A 25,271-nucleotide genomic window follows, 5' to 3' on the forward strand; every position below is an offset into this window, starting at 1 on the left:
CAGAAGATTTGATTACTTTGATTAGGGGTTCTATGCCCCCTCCTGATAAGAGACCTAGGGTGGAGCCTGAGCTGGGGGGTTTTGAGCAGGCTTCAGATGTTTGAGTCTTAGGCTGAAGACTTGCAGGAGTACTCTCCTTATTCTGATTCTGATGTGGATGATTCTACTCCTTCTGCTTCTCCTCCTGAGGTTTTTTCTTTTTCAGAAACTCTTCATTCCATGAGGGAGCATTTTAAGTGGGAAGGTCAGGACTTCTCTGATTCCAGGAAAAGGCTTAGGGAATTTTTGTTTTTACCCCAGCATAGGCCTTTGGCTATACCTCCTGATGTTCATCTCACATTGCTGCAGTCCTAACACTTGGGTAGTCCGCTGTCCCAGTCGGCCCGAATACCAAAGTATAAGGCTGACGTCGGTCAAGGCGCATTAGTCTGACGTCAGGACGTCAGGGTACAAATGCGCATGACCGACGTCATATCAGTCTTTTTTGCCGCATGGTCCGATGCAGAAGCAGTATTGCGAGTGCAGGTTGGCGTTCTGAAATTTTCTGAAGTCGGAGTTTCAGACCGAATCAGTTGGCTAAGTACCCCATTGGGGAATATTTTGGTTTTTTCTTGCCTCAGTATTTAACCGGATGTCAGAAAAAGTGAATAACTGTATTTCTTGTGGGAAACAGATACCTCATAGGGATTACCATACCTTGTGTATACCTTGCTTAGGGCCTGAGCACGACGTTGTTGGATGTCGCTCTTGTGCTAGATTTAACAAACACACTATAAAGAGAAGATTAGACTGTGCCAGGTTAGTTTTTGGGAAGCGTTGTAATTATAAAATGCCGTCGGATGCTCCGGCCCGCTTCGTCTAAAAAGCGCAAGGACAAAGCAGCAAAGCCTAGGTTGGAAGAACCGTCTGTCCCGGACGTCGGTCCTTTAGAGGGCTCGGTGGAGCCGGAGGTTCTGCCAGAAGTTTCTTTGGAGTCTCAGGGAGAGACTTTACTGTTACAAGATGTGTCCTCTCAGGAGGTAGGCCAGGCTGAAGGGGCTTCTCAGGTAGCTGTTCTCCCCTCCCTTCCTAAGGTGGTTAGGCCCTCCCCTTCTGTTTACAAGGCTTCTTCGAGAGGCAGGCCAGGTTTAACTTCAGTGGGTTTCTCTCCTAGTTCTTCCGGGTCTCTGCCTAAGAAACATATGCTGAAAATGGCAGAAGATTTGATTACTATGATTAGAGGTTTTATGCCCCCTCCTGATAAGAGGCCTAGAGTGGAACCTGAGCTTGAGAGTTTTGAACAGTGTTCGGAGGCTTCTGAGTCTTCGGCTGAAGACTTACAGGAGTATCCTCCTTATTCTGATTCTGATGTAGATGATTCTACCCTTGCTTCTCCTCCTGAGGATTTTTCTTTTCAGAGACTCTTCATTCCATGAGGGAGCATTTTAAATGGGAAGGTCAAGATTTCTCTGATTCCAGGAAAAGGCTTAGGGAATTTTTGTTTCTACCCCAGCATAGGCCTTTGGCTATACCTCCTGTTCTGGATGTGGTGGAAGATGTTTTTGCAGAGGCTTCCCTGAACCCTGATTCTTTGCCTCCTGCCCCAGTTAAACCGGATAGGTATTATAGGGTGCCTGAAGCTCATAAGTATCTTTTTAAGAGTCCTAGGGCAGACCCAGAAACTGTTTCTCAGGGGCCTAAAGGTGTTAAGGCTTCTGTTGTTAAAAATCCTGTTCCTCCTGATAGAGGCAAGGGCTTTGGATAGATGGGGAAAGGTGTATACTTCTTCCACTTTAGCCATGAGGGCTTTGAATTGCCAGTTCCACATGTTAAAATACCAAAATTATCTCCTTTCACAATTGAAGTCTAAGGTGGATGCTCTGGCGGAAGGTATTGAGTGTAAAGAGTTGCAGGATTTAGTTCATGTTTCTGAACAGGTGGGTAAGCATTCTTTGCAATGTGGTTTTGATGCTGTACAGCCCTCTTCGAGGGTGGCTGCCACTGGTTCTGTTCTTCGCAGGCACGCCTGGCTGAGGGATCAGAATTTAGCTGAGCATGTTAAGACAAGGATTTTAGATGCTCCGTTACAATCTGATGTGTTTGGTTCACCTGTGGAAGCAGTTTTAAAGAAAATGGAGGACAAGGCTAAGTCTATGCAGACTGTTAAAGATTTTTTGCAGGTTCAGCCTCCGAAGTTTAGTAGAAATTGGCCTACTAAGGGGTGGACATATCCTTCTTATGATTCCCAGTCTAGGGGTAGGTCTAGACGTGGTAGGGGCAGAGCTCAAGGTTCTTTTAGGCCTAGAACAGGGAGTTCACCTGCTCAGTCTTCTGGTGAGGGCAGGGGTCAGTCCTTTCGTAAACAGACCCAATGACCTGCCTTTTCAGCTGCCAGAGCCTTCTCGTCTGGCAGCACCTTTGGGAGGAAGGCTGGCACTTTTCAAAGAAAATTGGAGTTTAATTACCCAAGACAGATGGGTATTGGATATCATTCACCACGGTTACAGGTTTTATTTCCATACCTTGCCTCCTTTCAAAGGCATGCCAGACATTCCTCCTCTACAAAGAAAAGAGGCTCACAAGCAAATTTCTCTGTTACTCCAAATAGGGGCCATTCAGCCGGTTCCTGTGCCAGAAAGGGGTCTAGGATTTTATTCTCGCCTGTTCCTAGTACCAAAAAAGGGGAACACGTGGAGACCAATTTTGGGTTTATCTATCCTCAGCACTTATCTGGACATTCCCAAGTTCAAAATGTTGACGTTACAACAGCTTTTACCTCTGCTGGGAAAAGATCACTGGATGGTAACTTTAGATCTCAAGGAGGCTTACCTTCATGTGCCTATCAGACTAAGTTGCAGGAAGTATCTGCGTTTTCGAGCTGGGAATTCCCATTATCAGTTCTCTGCATTGCCCTTTGGCTTATCTACTGCGCCCAGAGTATTCACAAAAGTTCTGGCTCCAGTGATAGCTTACTTCAGGCTACAAGGAATACAAATCTATCCTTACTTGGACGACTGCCTGATTCTGGCTCAAGAAAAGGAAGACCTTTTACAGCATTTGGAATATGTGATAGCAGTGCTAAGATGCCTGGGGTATTCTGTGAACGAAATAAAGTCCAGTCTAGTACCCTCTCAAGACATGTGCTTTCTGGGTGTGAGACTGAATACAGCAACCCAGATGGCCTTTTTAACCCCGGACAAACAAAAGAATCTTTCCCTTTACTTCCATCAACTATCTCTTCAGTCCGGGCTGACTGCAAGGACAGTCCTTCAAGCCTTAGGGTTCATGGCATCTTGTATTCTGGTGCTTCCCAATGCCAAACTGCATATGAGGAAGCTGCAATGGTATCTCAAAAATGTATGGACACAGCACTGCCAGGATTTGGACACACTCATTCAAATAATACCTTGCATTCAAAAGGAATTTTTGTGGTGGGCTCAGGAATGTCACCTAAACAAGGGACTCTCTGTGACTCGGCCAGAGGCGAGTCAGATTCTAACGACAGATGCCTCAGACATAGCTTGGGGAGCTCATCTGAATGGAAACTGGATACAAGACAAGTGGCCTGCCAGACTACAGCATCTACATATCAACATGAAGGAGATGTTAGCAGTCCAGTTTGCATTAATGGCTTTCAAGGAGTTACTTCTTCCAGGGCAGGTGTTGATTCTAACAGACAACACAACTGTCATGTGGTACATCAACAAACAAGGGGGAACACATTCTTATCCTCTATGCAGGCAAGCAATGATTTTGTGGGAGACTGCACTCAGCTTGCAACTAAATCTTCAGGCAAGGTTTCTGCCGGGAGCACAGAACTCCTTAGCAGATGTGTTAAGCAGGCAAATCATGCATCCCCACGAGTGGAAACTGGATCTTCATGTATTTCGGAAATTGACAGTGACATGGGGAACTCCAGACATAGATCTGTTCGCTTCTCCACTAAACCACCATCTGCCAAAGTTTTGCACGAAAAGGTTTCATCACACAGCTTGGAAAGTGGATGCTCTTTCTTTCAGTTGGAAAAATCTTCATGTGTATGCCTTTCCACCTCTGCCTCTCCTCCCAAAGGTACTCCTAAAGGTCAGACAAGACAAGCCAAGGATGATTTTAATAGCTCCAGATTGGCCTCTGCAACACTGGTACCCATTACTGAGGAGTCTGGTAAGGAAGCCTCCATGGCCTTTACCTTTGATTCCACACCTATTGTCTCAGAGGGACGGTCATCTACTCAATGTCAAGCTTCACTCTCTTCATCTAACAGCCTGGCATATTCTGTTTTGAAACACAGCAGGTCTCGACTTCCTCAACAAGTTTTGAATGTGATTATGGAAGCCAGAAGACCTAGTACAAGGAAAGTGTGCATGAAAAATGGAAGAGATTTTTATTTTGGAGTGCAGCAAAGGATTTGGAGGTTTCTGAGCCTAATTTGAGTGTGGCTCTTCAATATCTTACTGAGTTATTGGACAAAGGTTTGTCTTTCTCTTCCATTAAGATTCATGCTGCAGCAATTTCAGCTCACTATGATTGTGACCCACCATTGTTTTCTCATCCTTTGTTCAAGCAATTTCTTAGAGGGCAAAGAATATAAGACCCCCATGAGAACTCCTACTCCTGCTTGGGACCTCAATTTTGTGTTGGAGAAACTTACTCTACAACCTTTTGAGCCTCCGGCTACTGCTGAATTGAAATACTTGTCATGGAAGACTGCTTTTTTGTTGGCCATTACTTCTGCAAGAAGTGTTTCTGAATTGCAGGCCCTTATGGCGGTTGAGCCTTTTTTGATTTTCCATAAGGATAGGGTATCATTACGTACTAATCCTTCCTTTATGCCTAAGGTGGTCTCTAGTGTGGCTTTAAACCAAACTATTCATTTGCCTACTTTTTATGCAGATCCCCAAAATAAGGGGGAAAAGATTTTGCACACTTTAGATGTACACAGACAGTTGCGTTATTGTTTAAGCAGGACTAAGGATTTTAGGCAGTCTCAGCAGTTGTTTGTTTCTTTTGCTTTGAGTTCTCAGGGCAAGCCTGTGTCAAAACAAACTATTTCTAAGTGGATTGGGTTTTGCATTGCATTTTGTTATTCCCATCATGGCAAGGAGATTCCAGCTGGGATTAGGCCTCATTCCACTAGGGCTACTGCCACTTCAACAGCATTTCTAAGGGGGGTGGCAACTAAGGATATTTTGGAGGCAGCTACTTGGAGTTCAGTGCATACTTTCTCTAAGCATTACCACCTTCCTCTCTACTCTAAATCTAGGGCTGGTTTTGCCATGGCTATTTTGCAGGGCATGTTGACAGCTCCAGCTTCTTTATGATTTGCCAGCCTCCCTTACCTCTGCTTTGGGATTCTACCCAAGTGTTAGGACTGCAGCAATGTGAGATGAAGAACATAGTACAGTTTTGTACCTACCATAAATGTAGATGTTCGAAGATCCACATTGCTGCAGTCCAATTTACCCTCCCTCCTTCCCCTCTGTGTTTAGGGGTGGTTGTGTGGGTGGGGTTGTACTTTTGTAAATTTGTATATATTGTACATATATTTGGCACAGGAGTGTTTGGTGTTTTTTGGTTTTGGCCTTATCTTTTTAGGGTCTTCTGACATCTTGGGCAAGAAAAGACTGAGGATATGACGTCGGTCATGCGCATTTGTACCCTGACGTCCTGACGTCAGACTAATGCGCCTTGACCGACGTCAGCCTTATACTTTGGTATTCGGGCCGACTGGGACAGCGGACTACCCAAGTGTTAGGACTGCAGCAATGTGGATCTTCGAACATCTACATTTATGGTAGGTACAAAACTGTACTTTTTGGATGTAGTGGAAGATGTTTTTACAGAGGCTTCTCTTAATCCTGATTCTTTGCCTCCTGCTCCTGTTAAGCCGGATAGGTATTACAGGGTGCCTGAAGCTCATAAGTATCTTTTTAGGAGTCCTAGGGCAGACCCAGAAACTGTTAGCCAGGGGCCTAAAGGTGTTAAGGCTTCTGTTAAGAATCCGGTCCCTGCAGACAAAGAGGCTAGGGCCTTTGATAGATGGGGAAAGAAAGTTTATACTTCCACTCTTGCTATGAGGGCTTTGAATTGCCAGTTTCACATGTTGAAATACCAAAACTATCTCCTTTCACAATTGAAGTCTAAGGTTGATGCTCTGGCAGAAGGTATTGATTGTAAAGAGTTGCAAGATTTAGTACATGTTTCTGAACAGGTGGGTAAGCATTCTTTGCAATGTGGTTTTGATGCTGTACAGGCCTCGTCTAGGGTGGCTGCCACTGGGTCAGTTCTTCGCAGGCACGCCTGGCTAAGGGATCAAAATTTGTCTGAACATGTTAAAACAAGGATTTTAGATGCTCCTTTACAATCTGACGTGTTGTTTGGTCCTCCTGTTGAGGCCGTTTTAAAGAAAATGGAAGACAAAGCTAAGTCTATGCAGACTGCAGGTCCAGCCTCCAAAGTTTAGTAGAAATTGGCCTACTAAGGGGTGGACGTATCCTTCTTATGATTCCCAGTCTAGGGGTAGATCTAGACGTGGTGGGGGCAGAGCTCAGGGCTCTTTCAGGCCTAGAACAGGGAGCTTTCCTGCACAGTCTTCGGGTGAGGGCAGGGGTCAGTCCTTTCGTAAACAGACCCAATGACCTACCTTTTCAGCTGCCAGAGCCTTCTTGTCTGGCAGCACCTTTGGGAGGAAGGTTGGCACTTTTCAAAGAAAATTGGAGTTTAATTACCCAAGACAGATGGGTATTGGATATCATACACCACGGCTACAGGTTTTATTTCCATACCTTGCCTCCTTTCAAAGGCATGCCAGACGTTCCTCCTCAACAAAGAATAGAGGCTCACAAGCAGGTTTCTCTGTTGCTCCAAATAGGGGCCATACAGCCGGTCCCTATGCCAGAAGTGGGCCTAGGATTTTATTCTCGCCTGTTCCTAGTACCAAAGAAGGGGAACACGTGGAGACCAATTTTGGATTTATCTATCCTCAACACTTATCTGGACATTCCCAAGTTCAAAATGTTGACGTTGCAGCAGCTTTTACCTCTGCTGGGCAAAGATAATTGGATATTAACTTTGGATCTCAAGGAGGCTTACCTTCATGTTCCTATCAGACTAGGTTGCAGGAAGTATCTGCGTTTTCGAGCTGGGACTTCTCACTATCAGTTCTCTGCATTGCCCTTTGGCTTATCTACTGCGCCCAGAGTGTTCACGAAAGTTCTGGCTCCAGTGATAGCTTTCTTCAGGCTAAAAGGAATACAGATCTATCCTTATTTGGACGACTGCCTGATTCTGGCTCAAGGAAGGGAAGAGCTTCTTCATCATTTGGAATATGTGATAGCAGTGCTAAGATGCCTGGGGTATTCTGTGAACGAAATAAAGTCCAGTCTAGTACCCTCTCAGGACATGTGCTTTCTGGGTGTGAGACTGAATGCAGCATCCCAGATGGCCTTTTTAACCCCGGACAAACAAGAGTCTATCCCTTTACTTCCATCAACTATCTCATCAGTCCGGGGTGACTGCAAGGACAGTCCTTCAAGCCTTAGGGTTCATGGCATCTTGTATTCTGGTGCTTCCCAATGCCAAACTGCATATGAGGAAGCTACAATGGTATCTCAAAAATGTATGGACACAGCACTGCCAGGATCTGGACACTGTCATTCAAATAATACCTTGCATTCGAAAGGAATTTTTGTGGTGGGCTCAGGAATGTCACCTAAACAAGGGACTCTCTGTGGGCCAGAGGCGAGTCAGATTTTAACGACAGATGCCTCAGACAAAGCTTGGGGAGCTAATCTAAATGGAAAGTGGATACAAAACAAGTGGCCTGTCAGACTACAACATCTACATATCAACATGAAGGAGATGTTAGCAGTCCAGTTTGCATTAATAGCTTTCAAGGAATTACTTCTTCCAGGGCAGGTGTTGATTCTAACAGACAACACAACTGTCATGTGGTACATAAACAAGCAAGGGGGAACGCATTCTTATCCTCTATGCAGGCAAGCAATGATTTTGTGGGAGACTGCTCTCAGTTTACAGCTCAATCTTCAGGCAAGGTTTCTGCCAGGAGCACAGAACTCCTTAGCAGATGTGTTGAGCAGGCAATTATGGATCCCCACGAGTGGAAATTGGATCCTCATGTATTTCAGAAATTGACAGTGTCATGGGGAACTCCAGACATAGATCTGTTCGCTTCTCCACTAAACCATCAGCTGCCAAAGTTTTGCACAAAAAGGTTTCATCCCACAGCTTGGAGAGTGGATGCTCTTTCTTTCAATTGGAGCAATCTTCATGTGTATGCCTTTCCACCTCTGCCTCTCCTCCCAAAGGTACTTCTAAAGGTCAGACAGGACAAGCCAAGGATGATTTTAATAGCTCCGGATTGGCCTCAACAGCACTGGTACCCATTACTGAGAAGTCTGGTACGGAACCCTCCATGGCCTTTGCCTTCGATTCCACACCTGTTGTCGCAGGAGGACAGCCATTTGCTAAATGTCAAGCTTCACACTCTGCACCTAACAGCCTGGCATATTCTGTTTTGAACCATAGTGGGCCTCCACTTCCTCAGCAAGTTTTGAATGTTATTTTGGAAGCTAGAAGGCCTAGTACAAGAAAAGTGTACGCAGACAAATGGAAGAGATTTTTATTTTGGAGTGCAGCAAAAGATTTTGATGTTTCTGAGCCTAATTTGTGTGTGGCTCTTCAATATCTTACTGAGTTACTAGACCAAGGTTTGTCTTTCTCTTCTATTAAAGTTCATGCTGCAGCAATTTCGGCTCACTATGATTGCGACCCACCATTGTTTTCTCATCCTTTGTTCAAGCAATTTCTTAGAGGGGCAAGGAATATAAGACCCCCACGAAGAGCTCCTACTCCTGCTTGGGATCTCAATTTTGTGTTGGAGAAACTCGCTCTACAACCTTTTGAGCCTGCAGCTACTTCTGAGTTGAAATATATGTCATGGAAGACTGCTTTTTTGTTGGCCATTACCTCTGCAAGAAGGGTTTCTGAATTGCAGGCCCTTATGGCGGTTGAGCCTTTCTTGATTTTCCATAAGGATAGGGTATCATTACGTACTAATCCTTCCTTTATGCCTAAGGTGGTTTCTAGTGTGGCTTTAAACCAAACTATTCATTTGCCTACTTTTTATGCAAATCCCCAAAGTAAAGGGGAAAAGATTTTGCACACTTTAGATGTACACAGGCAGTTGCGTTATTATTTGGACAGAACTAAAGGGTTCAGGCAGTCTCAGCAGTTGTTTGTTTCTTTTGCTTTGCGTTCTCAGGGCAAGCCTGTGTCAAAACAAACTATTTCTAAGTGGATTGGGTTTTGCATTGCTTTCTGTTATTCCCATCATGGCAAGGAGATTCCAGCTGGGATTAGGCCTCATTCCACTAGGGCTACTGCCACTTCAACAGCTTTTTTGAGGGGAGTGGCAACCAAGGATATTTTGGAGGCAGCTACTTGGAGTTCAGTACATACTTTCTCTAGGCATTATCACCTGCCACTTTACTCTAAATCCAGGGCTGGTTTTGCCACTGCTGTTTTGCAGGGCATTTTGGCAGCTCCTGCTTCCTTGTAGTTAGCCATCCTCCCTTACCTCTGCTTTGGGATTCTACCCAAGTGTAAGGACTGCAGCAATGTGAGATGAAGAACATAGTACAGTTTTGTACCTACCATAAATGTAGATGTTCAAGATCCACATTGCTGCAGTCAATTCCCTCCCTCCTTCCCTCTGTAGTTAGAGGTGATTGTGTGGGTTGGGTTGTACATATTGTATATATTGTACATATAGTTAGTGCAAGGGTGGTTGGTTGGTTGTTTGCTGTCTTTTGGTTTTGACCTTTATTTTTAGGGTCTTCTGACATCTGGGGCAAGAAAAGACTGAGGATATGACGTCGGTCATGCGCATTTGTACCCTGACGTCCTGATGTCAGTTAAATGCGCCTTGACAGAAGTCAGCCTTATACTTTGATATTCGGGCCGACAGAGGACAGCGGACTACCCAAGTGTAAGGACTGCAGCAATGTGGATCTTCGAACATCTACATTTATGGTTGGTACAAAACTGTACTTTCCTCTGCCTCTGCTCTCCAAATTACTATTAAAACTTACAGGACAAACCAAGGATAATTTTGATTGCTCCAGACTGACTGCGCCAACACTGGTATCCCCTCCTGTGCAGTGTCACTTATCTCCATGGCACCTGCCTCAGACTCCTTCCCTGCTGTCTCAGCAGGAGAACCAGATTCTGCACCTCCAGTTTAAACACTGAGCCTTGCAAGCCTGGCTAATCTCTCTTTTATCATCCCTCAGCAAACCTGTGATGGGTATCATTTTAGAGGCAAGGATGTCTAGTACTAGAAAATCTTATGCTGAAAAATGGAAAAGAATCTTTGCTTGGAACCAATCTCAAGGGATGAGCACAACAGCACCCAGTTTCTCAGATTTTACAATACTTAACTGAGATGCTTCACAAGGGACTCTTTTTCAGCCATTAAACTCCGTCTCTGCCATTTCTGCTCATAACAGAACCACCCCTCTTCTCTTATCCAATGCTCAAGCAGTTCCTCAGAGGGGCCAAAAATTTGACCACCCAGGAGAGTTCCAACCCCAGCCTGGGACCTTAACTTGGTTCTGGAGAAGCTCATTCTACCTCCTTTCGAGCCAGCTGCTACTGCAGACTTAAAATTTCTTTGTTGGAAAACTGCTTTCCTTTTAATCACTTCAGCTAGAAAGGTATCTGAATTACTGGCTCTTATGGCAGTGGAGTCTTTCATTATCTTTCATGCAGACAGGGTGTTCCTCAGAACAAATCCATCCTTTGTGCCCAAGGTGGTATCCAGTGTGGCTCTTAATCAGTCCATTTGCCAGCCTTCTTTCCCAATCCACAGAATAAAGGGGAATGGATACTGCATTCCATAAATGTGCACGCAGCTTAGATTCTACTTGGACAGGACTAAACCTCATAGGAAATCTGAACTGCTGGTGGCATTTGCTGCAGGGGCAGAAGGGAAGGCTATTTCAAAGCAAACCATTTCTAAATGGATAAGCCATTGCATTAGTTTCTGCTATAAGAACCATGGAAAACCTATCACCCAGGGGATCAGACCTCACTGCACCAGGGCTGCATCTATCTCTGCAGCCTTTTTCAGAGGCGTCCCTACCAGGAACATCCTAGAAGCTGCTACCTGGAGTTCTGTACATACTTTCTCCAAGCATTATCATTTGCCAATTTTCTCTAAATCCAAAGCTGGCTTTGCCACTGCGGTCTTGCAGGGTCTTATAGCTGGCCCTAATGCTATCTAAACTCCTCCCAACCATAGCTTTGGGAATCTACCCAAATGTAATGACTGCAACAGTGAAACGGGAAGAACATAGTACAGTTGTATACACTTATCATAAATGTAGATGGTAGAGTGTATTCACTGTTGCAGTCCTGGTTACCCTCTCTCCAGCCCCTTACTACCTTTGGCTATACCTCTACTTTCTTTTACTATGCTTAAGTCTTTTTGGTGTATTTGCTTTTTGTTGGAGGTATATCTTTGTGTTTTTATATTTAATTGCTTCCCATTAGGGGGGGCACCTGACATCTGGGACGAGAAACTGATGTAATGGCGTAGGTTGCATGTTTTATACCCCTGACATAATGGAAGGGACAGCAACTGATGCAGGACCCAAGACTGTTAATCAGGCTGACTGAGGGCTACCTGCAAGCTGATAACCCAAATGTAATGACTGCAACAGTGAATACACTTGAACGTCTACATTTATGGTAAGTGTACACAACTGTACTATCCTGTTCCAGATGATCTGTCTCACCAGTCAGCCACTTCCCAGTCTTCAGTCATTTTGCCTCACCACCTGGGTTCTCCACTTCCCATCATAGTAAAGTAGTCCAAGCTGGCTTCTGCTGTCACAATTCTGGACTTGCAGAAGCCTTCTACTCAAAAGGTCTACCGTAGTAAGAGAAAGCATTTTTCCTTTTAGGAGGAACAATCTGGACCCATTTTCAGTTCCTATTCAAGATGTCCTCTTAACATCCCTGTTTCAGGAATGTGCCTACTTTTTGACTGTCAAATTGCAGTTGGTGGCCATTTCTCATTTTCATGCCAATTCTAGGCCTACCTTTTCTTCTAGGTTATGCAAGGCCTTCATGAAGAGCATCTTCTAAGGTCTCCAGTCAAAGATTTTGCCCTTCCTTGGGATTTGACATTGGGTGAGAGATTGCAGCATCAGTCATTTTGAGCCTCTTCATTCTTGCGATGTCAAAATTCTTTGAAAGACTGCCTTTCTGGTGGCCATTACTTCGGCCAAAAGGGTTTCTGAATTGCAGGTATCTTCTAAACCGCTGTATTTTTCATAAGGACAGGGTGACTTCATGATGCCTAAAATAGCCACTGAAAGGAATCTTAACCAGGATATCCCATTGCCTGTTTTCTTTCCTAATCCCTAAAGGGCGAGTATCTTCTCCATACCTTGTATGTTAGCTGAGATTTTATTTACATAGGGCTAAATCTTTCAGAAAATATGACCAATTATTCATGACCTTTTCCTTGAACAGGCATGGCCAAGTGATTTCTAAATGAACTATTTCCAAGTGGATCTGTAGATGTTCGTGCATACAGCTGAAGTCATAATAGATGGGTTCTCCTGCAGTCAGGCGGGTCCTCGGTCGGCCGAATTCCAAAGTCTAGGTCCGGCGTTGGTTGTTGTCGCCTCTTCCCTGACATCGCGACGGGTATAAAAGAACCAGCCAACGCCATTTTCTTCAGTCTTTCTTGCCGCACGGTGCCCGAAGCAGAAGCAGTTGGCAAGTGCCGGTCGGCCAGCTCCTAAGATTACGAATATTTCTCAACCGAAGACTTCTTGAAAGTTAAGTACCCCGTTGGGGAAACTTTTCTTGCCTCAGACCGATGTCAGACAAAGTTAATTCATGTGGGAAGCAAATACCGCATAAGGATTTCCATTCCCTCTGTATACCTTGCTTAGGCCCAGACCACAACGTCTCGGCCTGTCGTTTTTGTGCTACATTCAACAGACGCACTAAGCGTCGGGCGGAGTTCGCCCAACACTATTTTGGCAAAAAGTTTAATTACAACATGTCGTCGGATACTCAGACTCCAATTTTGAGTAAACGACGTAAAGATAAGGACCGACATATGAGGTCAGCGACTTCTACCGACACCACGCTAAAGCAGACTATATGTGCTCCGGTTCCCAGCGAGGGGCCTACGCAGCCCCTGACTACCGATGACACTTCATTAGCAGCGTCTTCTGTGCCCGAGGTCGCAGGTTCTTCGGCCCTCACCCCGACTACAGATACCGAAGTCACTCTTGGCGGGGAAACTCAGAGTTCAGACAGGCCTGCTACCTCTCAAGGTGCCTTCAGGCCTTCTCCTTTTTCCATTAAGGCTTACACTAAATCTAAAGCAGCCATGCATTCCAAAAGACGAGCTCCACAGGGCCCTCTCAAGGCCCCGTGCCTAAAAAGCAGATGCTCAAAATGGCTGAGGATTTGATTCCTCTTATCCGGGGTTCTCACCCCCCCACCCCCCTCGGACAAAAGGCCCATAGTGGAGGAAGACTACACTTCCTCGGAACAGGCCTCCATTACTTCAGAACATTCTGAGGACCAGGAACATTCTTACTCCCCTTTCAGAAAGCAGACCCAATGACTTTCCCCTTTGCATGCCAAGCAAGAATCAAATGGCAGCACCTTTAGGTGGAAAACTGGCATTTTTGAAAAATTGGCATATTGTCACAAAAGACAAATGGATCCTGGACATTATAGACAGAGGCTACAGATTCCACTTTCACACCCTTCCAAAAATGAGGCATGCCAAACCTGCCACACAAAGGACAGAGGCACAAACAAATTTCAGATCTCATGGACATTAAAGCTATTCAGGAGGTACATGCACAAGAACAGGGTCAAGGTTTTTATTCCAGACTATTCCTGGTACCAAGGAAGGGCAAAGATTGGGGACCTATTCTGGACCTATCCATCCTAAACACATTTACTCGTACCAAAGTTCAAGATGCTCACATTACAGCAGCTTCTTCCCTTGCTGGGCAAGGAGTCTTGGCTAGTGACATTGGACCTCAAGGAGGCATACCTGCATGTCCCAGTCAGACAAGACTGCAGAAGATACCTCAGATTTCTTGCAGGTTCATCCCATTATCAATTCTCTGCATTGCCCTTTGGGCTTATCTACTGCGCCCAGAGTGTTCACGAAATGCCTGGCATCAGTAATTGCCTTTTGCAGACTTCAAGGGATACAAATATATCCATATCTGGGTAAGTGCCTGATCCAAGCGGACAGCGCAAACACTCTTCTGAAACACCTGGAGTTTGTAATGTTGAAGTCTCTGGGATACCCAGATGGCCTACCTCACGCCAGAGAAACAAGGGCAATGAACTCAATACTTCAGAAAACTGGCAATCTTCACCAGGCTGACTGCAAGGAAAATCCTGCAGGCTCTGGGATTCATGGCATCTTGCATCCTGCTAATCCCATGTGCAAAGCTGCATATGAGGAAACTTCAATGGTACCTAAAACACTTATGGTCTCAACACAGCCACAGTTTGGAAACTATCATACCACTGATTCCATGTCTTCAAAAGGAATTTCTGTGGTGGGCTCAAGCATGCCAAAGAAACATAGGTCTCCCATTCTGCAAGCCTCAAGCAAATAAAGTCATCGCAACAGACGCCTCGGACTACGCCTGGGGGGGGGGGGGTGCACATGACAGATCGGTGCATTCAGGGCAAATGGTCACAAAAAGAAAAGCACCTACACATCAATCAAATGGAAATGCTAGCAGTAATAAATGCTATTATGGCTTTCAAAGACCTACTGCATCCAGGGCAACTATTGATAAGAACAGACCACAGTGATGTGGTGCATAAACAGGGAGGAACTCATTCATATCCCCTGTGCAGACTAGCCATGTCACTTTGGAACACGGCTCTGGAATTGCAAATCCAACTTCAAGCACAGTTCCTGCCAGGCAAGGAAAACACACTGGCAGACAACCTGAGCAGAAATATGACAGATCCACGCGAATGGAAGTTGCATCCTCAAGTTTTTACAATGATAATTCAAGCATGGGGTAGGCCAGACATAGATCTCTTTGCCACCCACAGGAATTACCAATTGACAAAATTCTGCTCAAGGACCTTTTATCCACAGGCCTGGAAAGTGGACGCACTCTTTCAGTTGGACAACAATGACTGTTTATGCCTTTCCACTTCTTCCACTGCTGGCCAAAGTTCTATTAAAGCCAGAGCAGACAGACCAAAGATGATTCTCATTGCTCCAGACTGGCCAAGACAACACTGGTACCCACTCCTGAGGAGCCTGACTAATTCCCCGCCATGGATCCTGCCTCTAATACCTCTTCTACTGACTCAGCACAACTTCAGAACTCTTCAGTCAGCTGAAAACACTCAATCTAGCCGCATGGAGAATTCCTTAAATTCACAGCAGACCCTACTCTCCAAGGAGGTGCAGGATGTCATTTTGGAGGCCAGAAGGCCTTCTACTAGAAAAGCCTACTCCGCAAAATGGAAACTGTTTTGTCTGGAATCAGAAAAAGGGTCAGAATCCTGGAATATTGAATTTACCTCAAATACTACAGTGCCTAGCCGAGCTGCTAAGCAGTGGACTTTCATTCTCCTCCATCAAAATCCATGCCTCAGCCATTTCTGCAGAGTACAACACTGATCCTCCTTTATTCTCTCATCCTCTCTTAAGACAGTTCCTCAGAGGGGTTAAGCATATAAAACCCCCAAGGAAGCAACCAGTACCGGCTTGGGACCTCAATTTCATTCTAGAAAAACTAACCCTGCCTCCATTTCAGCCAGCTGCTTCAACAGATCTGCAATATTTGTCATGGAAAACAGCCTTCCTTCTAGCTATCACCTCAGCATGCAGGGTTTCGGAACTACAAGCCCTCATGGCTGTGCAGCCTTTCATCATTTTCCATCAGGACAGAGTTTCCTTACGAACCAATCCTTCATTTATGCCAAAGGTAGTATCCAGGGTAGCCTTGAATCAGGCTATCCACTTACCTACTTTTTAACCCTAATCCACAAAACAAAGGGGAGAGGCTACTACATTCCTTGGACATTCACACAGCTCGGTTATTATTTGGACAGAACAAAGCCTTTCAGAAAATCAGAGCAACTTTGTGTCCTATGCTACAGGTGCTTAAGGGAAGCCTATTTCCAAACAGACAATCTCAAAATGGATAGCCCACTGCATACGCTTTTGTTACTCTTTTCATGGTAAAACTGTACCTACAGGCATCAGATCTCACTCCACAAGGGCCACAGCTACCTCTGCAGCTTTCCTCAGGGGGGTTCCTACCAAAGATATTTTGGAAGCAGCCACTTTGGAGTTCTGTACATACTTTCTCCAAGCACTATCACCTACCATTATACTCCAAAACTAGAGCGGGCTTTGCCACTGCAGTCTTGCAGGGCATCCTGGCTTCACCTAGTTCCACTTATTGTCTACCACCCCTTTATTAGCTTTGGGATTCTACCCATCTGTTATGACTGCAGCTGTATGCACGATGAACATAGTACAGTTTTGTACCTGCCATAAATGTAAGAGTGCTAATACAGCTGCAGTCCAGGTTTCCCTCCCTCCTTCCCCTCTTGGGACTGGCCTTATGGCTAACACCTCTTCATACAACCTCAATGGGGTATTCTTTTATGGTGTATTTGCTTGCAACTACTGTTTTTTGATTATATTGCATTTGCTTTACTACATTTATGTTTTGCCTTCCTTCTGGGGGCACCTGACATCTGGGGCAAGAAAAACTGAAGAAAATGGTGTCTGCTGGTTCTTTTATATCCCTGTCGCACTGACGTCAGGGAAGAAGTGACGACAACTGACGCCGGACCTAGACTTTGGAATTCGGCCAACTGAGGACCCGCCTGACGGCAGGAGAACCCATCTGTTATGACTGCAGCTGTATTAGCACTCTAATATCTACATTTATGGTAGGTACAAAACTGTACTTTTTGTGCATTGCCCTTTGGCTTGCCCACTGCTTCCAGAGTTTATCAATTGTATTACTTCAGTAATAACATTCTGCACGGCGGAGGGTGCCCTCATTAATTCATAGCTGGGCGATTGCCTTATTCAGGCATCTGTCCTTCACGACATGCAGGCATCCCTAAAGCTGGCCATAAACTGCTGCTGTAAGGTGACGTTCTTGATAGACCTTCAGAAGTCTCACCTGGTAACCCTACACCAGGGTAATCATTTTAGTAGCTGAACTGGACTCCAGGGACTAGAAGACTTCTCTTTTGCAAGTACAGGTCCCATTCCTCTCCCCAGAGAGTTTCAGGCTGCTTGGTTTCTTGGTATTGTGTGTTTTCATGGTTCCTGTAGATAAACTGTGTGAGGAAGCTGCACTGGTACTTTCATGTTCCCTTCAGACTTCCGTATCGGTCCTCCCTGACTGGCTGTGGTTTCCAGCAACTACTACAGTCTCCTTTTGGCTGGGGTGGGGCAAGGGTCAGGTTATGATGCATGTTTTAGCTTGGGTGGGCCTATTTGGGGTAGAAAAAAGGGGGTCCCTATTAGTTATTCATATATTTTAAAGTTCTAATGTCATATGGTCAACACCATATGATCGAACTTTAAAAAGTTTGAAGGTGAAAAACAGTGTCTCCATATGGTGCAGAATGGGACCATTTCCTTTTTCTGCACTGAACTGTGATCTGAGTTGGTATATTTAAGTAGCTGGGGAGTTCAAGTTTTTTTTAATTAATTATTTTTGATTCAGACTTCGCTTACATGTTGAACATGTGAGGTTTGAAGTTTTGAAACTTCTAATATATAATACAGACCTAAAAAAGAGTGGGGTTCTTGGAGAAGCCAGATTGATTCACAATTATATGGCAATCCTGTGGGTTCTGGCTGCCTTCAGAACCTGTTGGCAGCCAGGGCCTCTACTCATAAGAACATAAAGCAAAGTGATGTGCATCAACCACTTATGCCTGTTGTGCAGGCTGGCCATGTAGGTTTGGGAACTGGCATGGATGGGCCTCTTCTCACCCAGTATTTCCCAGGGTGGGAGAATAACCTTGCAGGAACACTTGTCTGAACATGTGTAGACCAAATGATTAGATAAAGATAGAAATATTCCTTCTGGTATAACTCACTTGTGAATTACTTGGAAGTAGACTTTCTTGTCAAAGCTTACCAGTCTGGGAAACTGCCTAAATGCTTCAGAGAAGGGAATGTGGTGGACAGTTGGCTTCTTCCCATGGAAAGGTCTGTTTATGCCTTCCCTACCCCTAATCTACTGCAGTACCTTGGGGGTAAGGTAAGACCAGAGTGATAACATTTGCCCCCCTTTGCATCCTTCTCCCAGGTAGGTTCCTCTCTAACTTCACTTTTGCAGTCTGGAGGACAGAACGGGTTATGTACTAGGTACTCGAGAGGCAGAAGTTCAGACTGGGGCAAGAAAAACCTTTAGCGACTGACCATTTGTAATAGTGGCATCCTGAAGTCCGAGCCAGAATTGTTGGATTGTGGAGGAAGGTGAAAGTCTACATTTATGGTAGGTACTTAACACAGCTGTACTTTTTATGGTGTTTGTCTCAAAAGTAGAATGGTTTGAAATGTTAGTAGTTGAGATGTTATTTCTGGTGCACAGTAATTTTAGCTTGAGACGTTCATAATTGAATTAGGACTCCCTGTAATTTCTTTTAAATTTTTTTTGCTAGTTATACAAGTACAAGGTTCCTGCAGAAGACTACTTTGGTCCAGGAGAGTTGGTTGAAAAAATTAAGGAACAGAATGAAGAACTTGGCTTGTTGATTGATTTGACAAATACCACAAGATATTATCTGCCATCTGTAAGTATCTGTTTTGACACTTCTAATCTATTTATTAAAAAAAAATTCCCAAACAGCAACCTGCTAAAAGGTCTGTGTAAGATGAAAGCTCACCTTAAATGTATTTGTGCATGTTTGTCACCCCCCCCCACATGCTTTGCAGTTTTGTGTTTTTCTTGTGTTTTGCAGGTGTGCAGTTGCAAGTTAAACAAGAACATGAAAGTCTGTGGATTTCCTCAGTGTTCATTTTAAACCGATTAAAATATAGTGACATTGGGCAGGCTGGTGTTCTAACTAAACCCCCCCCTGTTGCAGTATTCATCACAGATGGCATTTTGTTGTTGATGTCCAGCTGGGGGTACCAAACCTTTACCTTTCCAAGGGCATACATCTGTATGACCTCTGCTTGTGTGCATTTGTTTATAAAGGACAGATGGACATGCATGTGAGATTCCAAGACTGCCGGGCCACCAGCCCAATGCTGATGTTCTTGTTTCATTGTTGCAGTCATTACATTTGGGTAATCTGCTGGCAGGTTGCCCTCAGTCGGCCTTAAGTCTTGGGTCCTGTGTTGGTTGCTGTCTCCTCTTCCATGACGTCAGGTCACCAGGGGTATAAAACATGCAGCCGACTCCATTTTAATCAGTCTTTCTTGCCCTGTGGTGCCCGAAGCAGAAGCAGTTCGCAAGTGCCGGTCGGCTTCAGTTTTCAAACTAAAGCCAAGTACCTCGTTGGAGAAACTTTTATTTTCTTGCTCCTTACAGATGTCAGTAAAAGCTAATTGTATTACTTGTGGGAAGCAAATACCTCATGGATTTTCATTTGTACTGTATTCCTTGCCTAGGCCCTGACCACAACATACCTTGCTGTCAGTTTTGTGCTAAATTTAACCAACGCACTATTAAGCGTCTGTATATTTTTGCTTCTAAATATTCTGGCTCAAGATTTAACTATCTTGAAATGTCGGTTAGCAGTCCGATTACCGGAATTCACAACGCAAAAAAAACAGCGGTCCAAAACCGACAAAAGATTCTCCTAAGCCAATCACCGGTACTCAGTGATTCGCTTTCGCAGCCCCTGATGCCCGCTACTTTTGATTCGCAGGCCTCTGCCAAGACCCATTCTGAGTCTAGTATGCCGCGAGATTCTTCAAGTATTGAACCCGTGGATTTCTCTCCCTTTGGTCTGGAGCCGCTGCGCAGGCACCTACTTCTGAGGGTGTTTTCAGGCCTAAAGATTTGTATATTAAACCAACGCCATAATCAAAAAGGCCAAAACCAACTTCTATGTCTAAAAAAACTGGCGCATCAGCCATGTGTTCAGGCCCCTATGCCTAAAAAACAAATTATCAAAATGGCTGAGGATTTAATTACCCTGATTAGGGGTTCCCAACCCCCTCCTGCTAAGATCGTTGGCAAGGCACTGATTATGAATCTTCAGATCAGGTTTCCATTTCTTCTGATTCCTCTTCTGGTCAGGAATTTTCTATTGCCCCTTATGAGGAGACTGATGCAGGAGAATCCATCCCTTCTGCTTCTCCTCCTGAGGATTTTTCTTTTGGAGAAACTTTGCATATCTTAAGGGAACATTTTCATTGGGAGAGTCAAGATATTTCAGAATCCAAAAAGAGGCTTGGGGATTTTCTTCCTCTGCATATAGGCCTTTGGCTATACCTCTTGTTCTAGACATTGACATTTTCTCAGAATCCAGCATGGCTCCTGATTCTTTGCCTCCGGTTCCTAGTAAGCCAGACAGATATTACAAGGTTCCTGACTCCCAGAAGTTTCTTTTCAAAAATCCTACTGCTGACCCTGACAATTTCTCAGGGTCCCAAGGGTGTTAAAGCTTATGCTAAAAATCCTATCCCTTCTGATAGACTCCAGGGTGCTGGATATATGGGTAAGAAGGTTTATACATCTGCAACCCTGGCAATCAGGACTTTAAACTGTCAATTTCATATGCTTAAATATCAACAGCATGTCATGGGCTTACTTAAAATAGAAAATGATTAATGTTCTTCATTCCACATTGCTGCAGTCCTAACCATTGGGTAGTCCGCTGTCCAGTCGGCCCGAATACCAAAGTATATGGCTGACGTCGGTCAAGGCGCATTAGACTGACGTCAGTACGTCAGGGTACTAATGCGCATGACCGCCATATCTTCAGTCTTTTTTGCCGCATGGTCCGATGCAGAAGCAGTTCTTGCGAGTGCAGGTTGGCGTTCTGAAATATTTCCGAAGTCGGAGTTTCAGACCGAATCAAAGTTGGCTAAGTACCCCGTTGGGGAGCATTTTGGTTTTTTCTTGCCTCAGTATTTAACCGGATGTCAGAAAAAGTGAATAACTGTATTTCTTGTGGGAAACAGATACCTCATAGGGATTACCATACTCTGTGTATACCTTGTTTAGGGCCTGAGCACGGCGTTGTTGGTTGCCGCTCTTGTGCTAGATTTAATAAACGCACTATTAAGAGAAGGTTAGACTGTGCCAGGTTAGTGTTTGGGAAGCGTTGTAATTACAAAATGCCGTCGGATGCTCAGACGCCCGCTTCGTCTAAGAAGCGCAAAGACAAAACAGCGAAGCCTAGGGTTGATGAACCGGCAGTCCCGGACGTCGGTTCTTTAGAAGGCTCTGTGGAGCCAGAGGTTTTGCCAGGAGTTTCTTTGGAGTCTCAGGCAGACACTTTATTGTTACAGGATGTGCCCTCTCAGGAGGTAGGCCAGGCTGAGGGGCTTCTCAGGTAACTGTTCTTCCCTCTGTTCCCAAGTTAGTTAGAGCTTCTCCTACTGTTGCCAAAACTTCTTTCAGAGGTAGGCCAAGTTCAGCTACAGTGGGGGTTTCTCCTAGCACTTCAGGTTCTGTGCCTAAGAAACATATGCTTAAAATGGCAGAAGATTTAATTACTATGATTAGAGGCTCTATGCCCCCTCCTGATAAGAGGCCTAGGGTGGAACCTGAGTTTGAGAGTTTGGAACAGTATTCAGAGGCTTCGGAGTCTTCTGCGGAAGAATTACAGGACTTTCCTCCTTATTCTGATTCTGATGTGGATGATTCCACACCTACAGCTTCTCCTCCTGAGGATTTCTCATTTTCAGAGACTCTGCATTCCATGAGGGAACACTTTAAATGGGAAGGCCAAGATTACTCTGATTCCAGGAAAAGGCTTAGGGAATTCTTATTTTTGCCACAACATAGGCCCTTAGCTATACCTCCTGTGTTGAATGTGGTGGAAGATGTTTTTGCAGAGGCTTCCCTGAATCCTGACTCTTTGCCTCCTGCTCCTGTTAAACCTGATAGGTACTATAGGGTGCCCGAAGCTCATAAGTATTTGTTTAAGAGTCCAAATGGGGACCCAGACACTGTTTCTCAGGGGCCTAAAGGTGTTAAGGCCTCTGTGGTTAAAAATCCTGTTCCCACTGATAAAGAGGCACGGGCTTTGGATAGGTGGGGAAAGAAAGTGTATACTTCTTCCACTCTAGCCATGAGAGCGTTGAATTGTCAGTTTCACATGCTAAAATATCAAAATTATCTCCTTTCACAATTGAAATCTAAGGTGGATGCTTTGGCGGAAGGTATAGAGTGTAAAGAGTTGCTGGATTTACTTCATGTGTCTGAACAAGTGGGTAAGCATTCTTTGCAATGTGGTTTTGATGCTGTGCAGGCCTCCTCGAGGGTGGCTGCCACTAGTTCTGTTCTTCGCAGGCATGCCTGGTTGAGGGATCAGAATTTAGCTGAGCATGTTAAGACAAGGATTTTGGATGCTCCTTTACAGTCTGATGTGTTGTTTGGTTCGCCTGTGGAAGCAGTCCTGAAGAAAATGGAGGACAAAGCTAAGTCTATGCAAACTGTTAAAGATTTTTTGCAGGTGCAGCCACCGAAGTTTAGTAGAAATTGGCCTACTTAGGGATGGACATATCCTGCTTATGATTCCCAGTCTAGGGGTAGGTCTAGACGTGGTAGGGGCAGAGCTCAAGGTTCTTTTAGGCCTAGATCAGGAGTTCACCTGCTCAGACTTCTGGTGAGGGCAGGGGTCAGTCCTTTCGTAAACAGACCCAATGACCTGCTTTTTCAGCTGCCAGTAGATTCTCGTCTGGCAGCTCCTTTGGGAGGAAGACTGTCTCTTTTCAAAGAAAATTGGGATTTAATTACTCAAGACAGATGGGTGTTGGATATCATTCACCACGGTTACAGGTTTTATTTCCATACATTGCCCCTTTCAAAGGCATGCCAGACGTTCCTCCTACACAAAGGAAAGAGGCTCACAAGCAAATTTCTCTGTTACTCCAAATAGGGGCCATTCAGCCAGTCCCTATATCGGAAAGGGGCCTAGGATTTTATTCTCGCCTGTTCCTAGTACCAAAGAAGGGGAACACGTGGAGACCAATTTTGGATTTATCTATCCTCAACACTTATCTGGACATTCCCAAGTTCAAGATGTTGACGTTACAACAGCTTTTACCTCTGCTGGGCAAAGACCACTGGATGGTAACTTTAGATCTCAAGGAAGCTTACCTTCATGTGCCTATAAGACTAAGTTGCAGGAAGTATCTGCGTTTTCGAGCTGGAAATTCTCATTATCAGTTCTCTGCATTGCCCTTTGGCTTATCTACTGCCCAGAGTATTCACAAAGGTTCTGGCTCCAGTGATAGCTTACTTCAGACTAAAAGGAATTCAAATCTATCCTTACTTGGACGACTGCCTGATTCTGGCTCAAGAAAAGGAGGACCTTCTACAGCATCTGGAATATGTTATAGCAGTGCTAAGATGCCTAGGGTATTCTGTGAGCGAAATAAAGTCCAGTCTAGTACCCTCTCAAGACATGTGCTTTCTGGGTGTGAGACTGAATACAGCAGCCCAGATGGCCTTTTAACCCCGGACAAACAACAGAGTCTATCCCTTTACTTTCATCAACTATCTCATCAGTCCGTGCTGACTGCAAGGACAGTCCTTCAAGCATTAGGGTTCATGGCATCTTGTATTCTGGTGCTTCCCAATGCCAAACTGCATATGAGGAAGCTGCAATGGTATCTCAAAATGTATGGACACAGCACTGCCAGGATTTGGACACTGTCATTCAAATAATACCTTGCATTCAAAAGGAATTTTGTGGTGGGCTCAGGAATGTCACCTAAACAAGGGACTCTCTGTGACCCGGCCAGAGGCGAGTCAGATTCTAACGACAGATGCCTCAGACATTGCTTGGGGAGCTCATCTAAATGGAAAGTGGATACAAGACAAGTGGCCTGCCAGACTACAGCATCTACATATCAACATGAAAGAGATGTTAGCAGTCCAGTTTGCATTAATGGCTTTCAAGGAGTTACTTCTTCCAGGGCAGGTGTTGATTCTAACAGACAACACAACTGTCATGTGGTACATCAACAAACAAGGGGAACACATTCTTACCCATTGTGCAGGCAAGCAATGATTTTATGGGAGACTGCGCTCAGCTTGCAACTAACTCTTCAGGCAAGGTTTCTGCCGGAGCACAGAACTCCTTAGCAGATGTGTTAAGCAGACAAATCATGGATCCCCACGAGTGGAAACTGGATCTTCATGTATTTCAAAGGTTGACAGTGTCCTGGGGAACTCCAGACATAGATCTGTTCGCTTCTCCACTAAACCACCAGCTGCCAAAGTTTTGCACAAAGAGGTTACATCACACAGCTTGGAAAGTGGATGCTCTTTCTTTCAGTTGGAAAAATCTTCATGTGTATGCATTTCCACCTCTGCCTCTTCTTCCAAAGGTGCTTCTAAAGGTCAGACAAGACAAGCCAAGGATGATTTTAATAGCTCCAGATTGGCCTCGGCAGCACTGGTACCCATTACTGAGGAGTCTAGTAAAGAAGCCTCCATGGCCTTTACCCTTGATTCCACACCTTTTGTCTCAGAGAGAAGGCCACCTGCTCAATGTCAAGCTTCGTTCTCTTCATCTAACAGCATGGCATATTCTGTTTTGAGAGACAGCCGGTCTCAACTTCCTCAAGTTTTAAATGTGATTATGGAAGCTAGAAGACCTAGTACACGGAAAGTGTATGCAGAAAAATGGAAGAGATTTTTATTTTGGAGTGCAGCAAGGAATTTGGAGATTTCTGAGCCTAATTTGAGTGTGGCTCTTCAATATCTTACTGAGTTATTGGACAAAGGTTTGTCCTTCTCTTCCATTAAGATTCATGCTGCAGCAATTTCAGCTCACTATGATTGTGACCCACCATTGTTTTCGCATCCTTTGTTCAAGCAGTTTCTCAGAGGGGCAAAGAATATAAGACCCCCACGTAGAGCTCCTACTCCTGCTTGGGATCTCAATTTTGTGTTGGAAAAACTTACTCTACAACCTTTTGAGCCTCGGGTACTGCTGATTTAAAATATTTGTCATGGAAGACTGCTTTTTTGTTGGCTATTACTTCTGCAAGAAGGGTTTCTGAGTTGCAG

The 25,271-nt window shown here is 44.7% G+C and overlaps 1 protein-coding gene across 1 annotated transcript in view; it reads left to right on the plus strand.

Moving 5' to 3' along the window:
• Positions 1-25,271, plus strand: part of LOC122812116 — a 1,581,175-nt gene that overhangs the window by 269,956 nt on the left and 1,285,948 nt on the right. The window contains exon 3 of the mRNA XM_044084402.1: positions 18,730-18,861. Within this exon, the coding sequence (XP_043940337.1) occupies positions 18,730-18,861 (132 nt within the window). The remainder of the gene's footprint in view (positions 1-18,729; positions 18,862-25,271) is intronic.

The sequence above is a fragment of the Protopterus annectens genome, chromosome 9.part0, assembly GCF_019279795.1.
Source record: "Protopterus annectens isolate FY-2018-M chromosome 9.part0, PAN1.0, whole genome shotgun sequence".
In the NCBI taxonomy this organism is placed as follows: Eukaryota; Metazoa; Chordata; order Ceratodontiformes; family Protopteridae; genus Protopterus; species Protopterus annectens.